Source organism: Sturnira hondurensis, unplaced genomic scaffold (genome assembly GCF_014824575.4).
Source record: "Sturnira hondurensis isolate 20B ecotype Veracruz unplaced genomic scaffold, ASM1482457v3 Scaffold0006496, whole genome shotgun sequence".
NCBI classification, from domain to species: domain Eukaryota; kingdom Metazoa; phylum Chordata; class Mammalia; order Chiroptera; family Phyllostomidae; genus Sturnira; species Sturnira hondurensis.
The window spans coordinates 19,774,106-19,783,394 of NW_028079127.1; the positions used below are offsets into that span (position 1 = coordinate 19,774,106).

At 62.2% G+C, this 9,289-nt stretch overlaps 1 protein-coding gene across 1 annotated transcript; it reads right to left on the reverse strand.

Moving 5' to 3' along the window:
* Positions 1 to 123: 123 nt before the first annotated feature.
* On the reverse strand, positions 124 to 8,848 carry APEH (acylaminoacyl-peptide hydrolase). Its single transcript, XM_037049706.1, has 22 exons — positions 8,796 to 8,848; positions 8,588 to 8,720; positions 7,922 to 8,048; positions 7,454 to 7,547; positions 7,281 to 7,356; positions 7,029 to 7,192; positions 6,730 to 6,867; positions 6,545 to 6,636; positions 6,431 to 6,471; positions 6,225 to 6,346; positions 5,660 to 5,720; positions 4,546 to 4,643; positions 3,886 to 3,937; positions 2,951 to 3,039; positions 2,372 to 2,510; positions 1,799 to 1,882; positions 1,638 to 1,718; positions 1,203 to 1,291; positions 903 to 1,093; positions 701 to 803; positions 490 to 596; positions 124 to 399 (listed from the first exon to the last, which is right to left on the reverse strand). Exons 1-22 carry the CDS (start codon positions 8,805 to 8,807, stop codon positions 294 to 296), a joined length of 2,199 nt encoding a protein of 732 aa, XP_036905601.1. The 5' UTR covers positions 8,808 to 8,848; the 3' UTR covers positions 124 to 293.
* Between the last annotated feature and the right edge of the window lie 441 nt (positions 8,849 to 9,289).

Genomic DNA, 9,289 nt, shown 5'->3' on the forward strand with positions numbered 1-9,289 from the left:
ATTCCTCACTGTCCCCTCCCCTCTCACCCTGGAGGTAGATGAGTCCTTCTGGCTACCACGCCCAGGGCCTACTTCTTTGAACTCCAAGGGTGGGGCTAGGATTAGGCATGGCTGAGAACCAAGTACCAGCAGGAACCACACTCTGTCCTCATTTATTGCAACCACACAGCCCCCATTTCTTGGCTCACCCATCCACGGAGTCCAGAGCCCAGGAAGCCTCCAGCTGCTCTACCAGACCCTGGGGCTCTCCAAGAGCCAAACGTGCCACCTGCCAACCGGCTTGTGCAGAGGCTTCAACTGCCCAAGTGCGTGCGCAGCCAAAGCACAGCGTTCATGAAGCTGTCCGACTCCACCTCCACCTCCGACAGCGCATGGGTGCTTTTGGGGTACAGCAGGAGCCTGCAGGGGTTGGGCAGTAATGGTCCAGGTTGGAGGGTCCTCCCCTGCTCACCTGCCCACCAGCTGCCAGGGCTGTCCCGCTGCACTCACCGAACAGGCACGTTCCGGGCCTTGAGGGCCCGGTAATACTCTATGCCCTGCTTGAAAGGCACCCGTTGGTCCTTCTGGCCCAGCATCAGTAACAGCGGGGTCTTCACCTGGGTGCATGAGGAGTGACAGTGAGCAGAGCTCCAGGTTCAGGTTGGACTGGCGGCGCACTGGGCCCGGGGGGGTGGCGTGTGGGGCAGGGGTCACCGTGTACCTGAGGGGTGTACTTGATGGGTGACTTGTCCAGCATCTCCGCCCACATGCTGAGGTCTGGCAGGCAGTCGCTGCTGTAGGGGAAGCCAGCCTCCACCACGCACCTACAAGAGACCAAGCTGATGCAGCCCCTGGAGGGGGGCTGTAGAGTGGCCCGGGCGGCTCCATGGGGTATGGGATGGATGGGAGAAGGGCACACCCACCAGTCCGGGATGTCAGTGGAGCCCATCATGGAGGCGATGTTGATCACAGGGTTCCGGGCCACGCAGGCACTATACATCTCCGGATACTGACCAATCAGGTGGCAGGAGAGGAAGCCACCATGGGAACCACCCATAAGGGCCACTCGGCCTTTGTCAAAGTGTTCCTCCTGGAGCACCTGCTCTACTGCAAACTGCGGGGTGGGACAGAGCACACTGCAGCCAGCTGCCTACCCAGCTGACGGAGCCACCCCCCACCCCTTCCTCCCGCCTGTCCAGAAGCCGAAGCCCCAACCCTGCTACCTGGACATCCTTCACATCTTGGTGGCCCACATTGCCAGGGAGGGAGAGGATGCTGTCCTGACCAAAGCCCGTGGAGCCACGATAGTTCACTGGAGGCCAGGAAGGGACCAGACAGGGAGGTCAAGTGACACTCCCAGCCCCCAGACACCTTTACACCCTCTGGGAAGTAGGCCCTGGGGCCAGCTACATGTAGACTATCAATGGGGAGGGGCCAAGAGAGCTGAGGCTGCCCAGCACCCACACACCCTTTCCAGGGGAGCCCCACGTCGGTCCCTCTTACCACCACACCACAGAGCCAGGGGCTGGACCAGGCAGTTCCTGGTAGTGGTTAGAGAGGCCTGGAGGCTAGGGCGGTACCTGTGGTGCTTGTACAACCTGGGCCTACCTCATGGCATCCTACAGCCCTCTCATAACTGTGGGGACCTGCTCACTCACCTAGCAGCACTGCAAAGCCCATCTTGCAAAGCATGGCTGGGAACAGCATCCAGGCAGCAATGAAGGATGAATGGGGCCCCCCTGCAGACAGGGAGCAGAGGGTGAGAGAGGCAGCTAAGAGGGATGGTGGGAAGGCAGGGGCTCTTTGGCCATATGCCTACCGTGGGGCATGACCACCATGGGCACCTGGGTCTTATCCGGAGGGTCGCTGGGCTGCAGGAGGATTGCTTCAAAGTCGAGGCCAGCTGCAGGGAGAGGGCAGCAGTCAGCAGAGCCAGCACTGCTGCCCAGGGGCTGCCCCAGCCAGGACCTCCGCTACGGCTGCAGGTCTGGGGGCCGGCCCCCAGAACAGAGACCTGGCCAAAGGAGCGCACACAGTGACACATGGCCCCAGCGTGTCCACACTCCTGCCCCAGTTAGGGGACCCCACTCTGCAAGGGCGGCATTCTGGGTGAGATGTGACCACAGGCCTCATATGGGGCCTGTCTTCTCTGAGCCTTGGTGTCCCCCCTACAGAGGACTTGGCCTGGGGGATTCCAAGCTCTGACTCCCAGAGCAGGCAGCCAGATGCCCGGACACTGCACTCCCCATTACCATCCACAACAGGAAGAAAAACACCTCTTGGAGGTGATCCCAAGACACCCGCAGTGTGAGGTGGGAGGCAGGGGCGTGGCCCACAACGCTGTGTGCTGGGGAGCCTGGGGGAGGCGTCCCTTGCCCCTGGCCCAGCTCACCGTACTGCACATTCTCTTGCTCCGGGGGTGGCTGTAGCACCCGGATGCCCCAGGAGATGTCGGAAATGGGCTCAGCCTCCTCCAAGGACACCCATACCACCGACTGTTCCTTTCCTGCAGGAGGCAGGAACCCAACTTTCTGCCGAAGGGAAAGAGGGTGTCACAGGGGCCTGGCTGCCTCCCTGTCCTTCCACCTCACCTCTGCCCAGAGTGGGAGGGGGGCAGCTTTCACCACGCTGGGGGTTGGCATGGATGCCCACTGTGTGCTAGTGTATACAAAGGTACTCACTCCTCTTCCCCACACCCCCACTTGGTGCCTAGGCTCTGCTCTCTCCCTAGGCTCCGTTAGCCCAGAGGACTGGGTGCTTCCCCAGACCCCCTGTTCTGTACAGAGCAGACCTTGGCCTGGTAGTTCCTTCAGATGGGTGCAGACCCCCATGGACCATGCTGAGTCGGGCCCACATTTGGTCTCTCACATGCTGACTGGCCATAGTCAGACTCCAGGGTCAGTTCTCTGCCCTAGGGGGCCCTGCCGGCACAGAACCTCTGCCTCCTGGCCTGGCAATCCCCAACACTCACCAGGCTCGGGGGTAAGCTGGGTGTGGAGAACTGCACCACCATGAGGTCCCGGTCAATTGTGAGCAGCTTCCAGCTTCCACCTGACCCCCCTGGGGAAGGCAGATGCCACTAAGCACCTGGCAGGGGCCACCACCCTTCCCACCCACCCCCTACACAGCTGGAATCCCTGGCCTGAGGCGCCCCGAGGAGCAAGGAATGCCCACAAAGGGACCATCACAAACAGCTGGGTACACACAGCCCTGGGAGAGCCTCTTGCTCAGTCTGTTGTGAATCCAGCAGACAGTGACTGTGCCTGGGGACTGCTAGATCTGGGGACACGCCCGACCACCACGCCACAGCCGTCACCACTGGATGACTGCAGCCTGCAGCAGTGGCGGTTAGGCCCAGGGATCAGGCAGTGGGGTGAGTGGTGCTGGTTCGGGGCAGTGGGGTCCAAGGAGATTCCTAAGCAGGACCTGTAAAGGGAGGTGCAGTGTGGGAATGACGCTTTGGTAGCTTTGAGGAAGAGTGAGTATAGTTAGGGCAGAAGGGCTCAAAGGACATTTGGGGGGCAGCTTCATGAGGCCTGGGCAAGAGGAAGGAGAGGGAGCCGACACGGGGCTTCTCCTGGGCCCAAGTAGAAGAGCTGTGCGCGCCTACAGTATGGGGAAGGGTGGGGTGACAGGCAGGTCTTGGCGAGAGGGAGTTTCGTGGGTTTGAGGAGCAGGGGTGGGGGCCACGCTGAGGCCTGGCCAGGACAAATGGAGCAGAGGAGAACCGGGGAGGCAGGCTATCGGCTAAGTAAGGGTCCTGCACAGGCAGGGTCCCTGTGACACTGTCAGTAAAGGCTGAGGGACAGTCAGCGGTACAGTGGCTGAGCATGCCGCTGTGGCCCCACAAGCGCAAGCTGCAGTCCCACCGCTGGCCTGGCTGGCCAGCTCAGCAGCCCCACTCACCGGCCGTCAGGGAGATCACACTGCCCACCTGGGTGTCCACAGCAAACAGGTCCTGAAGCAGAAAAGAGGCCACATGTGGCAGCAGAGCCAAAAGCCCTGTGAGTCCTGCCCCCACCTCTCTCTCCTCTTAGGGACCCCTGGGCTAGGCCACAGCCGTGAGCACCTAGGACCACCCTACTCAGTACAGTAGGGAGTGGCCTGAGGGCCTGGGTTCAAATTCTAGCCCCGAGTGACCCTGGGCAAGGTAATAAGGAATGCCTCTGAGCCCCTTTGAGCCAGAATGAGAACATATCACACCAGAAAGGAGCCCGGCACACTGTGGGTGTCCCCACCTGTTCCCCGGAAGAAGGCCTCTGCCCCACCTCAGCCACTCCCCATACAGTAGTTAGGCACCCACCCCAGTGCCAGCCCCTTTGTCCTGAGCTAGAAATGCCTGGGGGAGGGAAAAAAGGCCAAAGAATCTGTTGTGGATTCTACAGGATACCATGACCAAGGGTGGCATCTGAGACCACCAGGGCAGCCAGACCCCCTCAAGGAAAAGTGAATCCAGAACAGCAGCAGGCAGGCCTTCCAGGGCCAGTGGGACCTGGCAGCTGGGCGTTCCACCCAGAGGTGTGCACATGCTATGCCACCCTCAGCCCAGGCCCGGGGATTGCTCACCTGCAGGCTGCGCTGAGCAGAGTCAAAAACTACTCTCTGGCTGTCAGCTGACCAGCATCCCAGAGGCAGAAGACTACAGTAGATCCCAGAAAAGTTCTCTGCAAAGACAAAAGGGCTGGGGGCCGTGTCCAGGAGTGGAGGTGTGGGGGGCAGGGCATTGCCAGGACACAGGGGCGCACACCCCAGGCAGCAAGGAACTGCCTGAAGAGGGGGCTGAGGAGCACGGGCCTCTGAAGGCCCGGGAGAGGCAGGGCCCAGGGGCTCCTGGGAGAGTCTGCGGGCGCTCACAGGAAGTGCCCTGGCTGTCTTGCGAGCTGCCCCTGCTGGCAGCAGGTGCACTGGCATCCATCTACCCGTCACAGTGCTCTGCACAGGGCCTGGCCCTGGGGGCTGCTCTCTGTCCTTGTCACTCATTTCACCCTCACTGCACCCCTCCACAGAAGGCAGGGATGACCACCCGCCGCACGGGTGGACACATGGAAGCTCAGGGAGGTAGGTCAGGACAGTTAACAAGGGGCAGAGCTGGGTCCAGACTGGGCCCCCACTGCTGCATCCCTGCAGCCCAAAGGGAAGAGAAAGAGGCCGCCCCTTGTCTGCCGGACTATGGAACTGCCCAGGCAGCCTGAGAAGAGACTCTCTCATTTCACATCCTTAGGATGGTCCTGGGTCCCAAGCAGAGTGATGGGGACTAAGACTGTGCCTGGGGCCACCACCCAGACACCCTGCTGACCCAGGGCTTGGACAGCACCGATGCTGAGTGGAGGTTGGGAAAGGGATCAAGCAGTGCCCTTGGACTCTCTGGTAGCCCATTCCAACCCAGCGCAGGTTCCAAGGCCCTGGGAGAAGCTGCAGCACAGGAACGAAACCATTGGCCCCGGGCCAGCTTGGGTCGCTCAGACTACTGTGTGGGGCCAGATGACTCGCTCTAGCAGAGCCCTTCCCTGAGGTGATGGCCCTGCTCCCCATGGAGGCTGCACACGAGCCGGCCCAGCAGGAGGGACACAGACTCCAGAAGGAGCACAGGGGGAAGAGCTGAGGCACTGGCCCTGCACAGGGACAGTGAGTGGCAGGAAAACAGCTGCAGGCTCCCTGACCCCTGCCACACACCCCTCACCTCCCAGCTGCCGAGGCACGACATCCACCACCACCGAGGTAACCTTGGTGTACCAGTCGTACTGCAAGAGAGCACAGTGCTTAGGCCCACTGGTGACTGGCAGCAGCCTTGGGGCGCAGAGTTTAGTGCCAGCCTTCCTCTCTGGGCCGCCGCAGGGAAGGGAGGTGGCACCTGGGGTGAGCCTTATGCCCCCCCCCCTTTCTGGTGACCTGGGCTGAATGTCTGGAAGGGTCTCTAACTCTTACTAGGGGCCTAGAGCTCTGCTTGGGCAAGGACCCCGTGACTGAGACTCTGTAACTGCCCATACTACCCCAGCCCCTTGCAGAACCTGCCACAGGCAACCGAGAACGCTCTCCAAGTGGCAAGTCTCAACACTGCAATGCCTCCCACACCAGCAGACCCTCAGCCCCCAGACCCTCCCCTGACAGGACAGGCAGAACTCACACTGTCTCTGCACCCAGGACAGGAGGTCCCCTGAGGGGCCCATGGGGAGACAAGTGTGAACCTCGGCTCTCAGCCACCATCCCCTCCTCTTGCACACTGCCCCTCGCCCACTCCAGCTCACCAGGCACAGTTGGCTACACTGATGGTGGGGGATGAGAGATGGGTACTGCAGGTAGACGATGCGACACTGGTCTGGACTCAGCCGGGGCGATGAGACAGCCAGAGAGTCATCCGACAGGAGCTCTGGACCGGACGGGAACATGAGCACCATGTAGGCTGGCAGGGTTAGCTAACATCAGCAAAGCACAGCTGGGCACCAGCACTTACCACACTTCCCCTCGATGAGATCAACGTAGTACAGGGCTGACCTGGAACCACCAGAAGACACTCAGCTTCGAGGCCCGCCTGAGCCACCAGGCCCCGCCTCACCCACCTCCTCACCTGCGATTGGTGCAGAAGCGGACGCCCAGCCGGAAGGGCTCATGCCACCAGCCCACAAACACCACACCCGTGTCCCCAGGAGCCCAGAATGCCTGTGAACGAGACCGCAGGGCAGGTGTGGGCAGGGGGCAGTGGCTCAGGCAGGGCCCCTTGACTCCAGGAGCACGTGGGCAGTCAGTGCTCACCTGTCCAGGGGACACACTCTCTGGGACCCCCTCAAGCACAGAGATGTTGCTGCTCTCGATATCCAGCACACAGAGCACTGGAGTGCTTTTGGAAGCCATGTTTTCTCCCCAGTCTTCATAAAAGATGAACTGGTCCCCCTGAGAACATAAGACAGTCGATGCCCAGCCCGCCTTGTGAGAGCCCGCCCTGCCCACCAGAAGCCAGCGCCTCCCGTCTGACAGGCGCACCATGGGCAGGGGGCGCCGAGCCCCAGGGCTGCCCTGCAGGGCCTTCATGGACGGGCCATGGCCCGGAGCACCTTGATGGCCTCGTCTGGCTTCTTCGGCCTAGCCATCTCTTCATCGCTGCCACTGATGTCCAAGGGTTTGGTCTGAAAGAAGGACTCAGCCTTGGGGCGCTTCTTCTCTGCCACATACAACAAGTGTGTCTCCGAGTGTGACCAGGACAGGCAGCCAAAGCAGCCTGGGTGAGGGAGGGCCAATCAGGGGGAGCCCTGGGCTACAGCTGCCCTTTCTGTCCACCCTGCCTGCTCACCAGCCAGCTGCCTCACCGTCATCATACACAGGACCATGTTTCTCCAGCGCCGACAGGTTGAAGCTCTTGAGCTTCCGGTTCTTCTCCCAGACCTGAGGACATCTGGGCATCAGGCTGGCTGCCCCCCGACAGAGCCTTACGTGTAGGCTGAGCCCCAGTAGCCCGCCACATGGTCCCCTGCAGACACACCTCCAGGAACTGCTTCTCCTCGCCCAGGCCTGCACTTGCAGCCTTGCGCAGCACAGCCTTCATGGCGCCTGAAGGTGACTCTCTGCTCAGCAGTCTGAGGACACAGTAGAGCAGGTCGGGATTGTCTCCCACCCAATGACAGCCCCATTCTGTCCTCTAGACTTGGCCCCGCATCCACACCTACAGCCCATCTAGCCCCATGTGGCAGCTAACCTTGCTTCTCCTCCCTGGGGCACAGCTCTACTCCCCAACCCCACCCCAGCCTCCCATGGACTCTGCTCCAGGCCCAAGTCTGGGGCAAACTGCCAGCGCCTATCAAACCATGTCACCAGAGACTGCATGAGTTCCCAAGGGGCCACGGCCTGGCTCCCAGCCTCCCTTTGGAACCCTACCTACACACAGGCCCAGAGTGGCCTTCATAAAAGCCTTGCCGTAGCCTTGTCCACAAGCTTCTTCCCTCACACTTACTCCCCCCGCGTCTCCACACTGTTGCCCGCAGGCCCTGCAAACACCACGGACTCCCCATCATGGAACACCAGGTATTGGCGGCAGAATCGGATGTTTTCCATGCGTTCCAGGTCCCTCTGGGTCCACTCTGTGAGGAGAGGCAGCAGCCTGCTCAACCTGACCAGTCCCTGCACAGGCTTCCCCCAACCTGCATTCCGGCCTGCCTCCTTCCATCTGTCTCCAGGTATTCTGGGGGCCACATGGACACACTAGGCCACAACCCCAATCCAGGCCTCCAGAGCCCGAGCTGAGGACGGCCTCTTGGAGAGGAACCGCTACTCTTCCCTGTACCTATCCAGCCAAAGCAGCCTGGGTGAGGGAGCAGCCAGAACCATGAGGTGCCCTGGCACGGCTGAGACAAGGTGATGGGAATGTGCCCCACAAGGCCCACACCCTGCACCCGGGTCTCGATTCTACTCCCACACCCTCAGCTCATGTACTCAGGGGTACCGTCCCATAACGCCCGAACAGGTCCCCACCTGTGTTCACCGGCCTCTGCGGTGCGCACCCTTCCACCCCGCGCCCTCCGAGCCCAGTCTTCCTCCACACACACGTGTGCACTGCCAAGCAGGCCCCCTCTTCTCTGCCCGAGTGGACCTGCCACCCGATTCCCCTTCATACACACACCAGTGTGCACCGTCCGGTAGCGGCCCCCGTACTGCGTCGTGACCTCCGGGCCCAGGCAGGCGGCGCTCAGCGAGGGCTGGCGGCTAAGGCCCCGGTACAGCGCCGCCGCCTCCTCGGCCTCGCTCAGCAGCACCTGCGCGGGGGACATACGAGGGTCAGGCCGGGCCCGGGCTGCAAGGACCACGGGAACCGCGGGCCGAGCCCTCACCTGCCGCTCCATGGTCACTGTCGGCCGCCCGGGGCGCGGCGCGGCGCGGCGGGCTGGCGCCGGGAAGTGAGGCTTCGGGGGGCGGGGCCCGGAGCAGCCCTCTGAAATCCGCTTGGCCTGGCCTCCGGGCAAGAGGGGAGGGACCTCCGCTAAACGGGCGGGCGGAGGCCGTTACCAGAGGGGCGTGGCCTCGGCGGTAAGGTGTGGGGCTCCGGGGGAAGACGCGGTAGTTTTGGACCCTGGGGGCGTCCTGCAGTGGAGGGAAGGGACTTTGAGGAGAGGCGCAGGCCTTTTAGGGGCGCCCTAGGCTAGTGAGATGCGGAGCGAGGGCCAGGCCGCAGACCTGATGGGGAGGAGTGGGATCTGCGACCGGAGTGGCGGCACTATGGAGATGGAATACAGGGGAGGGTCTTCGGGCTGGGGCGAGGTGGTTGAGTGACGACATGGCCCAAGTGAGAAAGCGGTGAGGCCTGAGTCCGGACCCGACTGTTGGG

What these genes read in the sequence shown, in the direction of transcription:
- APEH (XM_037049706.1), bottom strand. An exon ending in GGGCTTTGCAGTGCTGCTAG is followed by an intron (nt 1,292 to 1,637) that starts GTGAGTGAGCAG and finishes CCTGGCCTCCAG; the next exon opens with TGAACTATCGTGGCTCCACG. An exon ending in TCCACTGACATCCCGGACTG is followed by an intron (nt 804 to 902) that starts GTGGGTGTGCCC and finishes GGTCTCTTGTAG; the next exon opens with GTGCGTGGTGGAGGCTGGCT.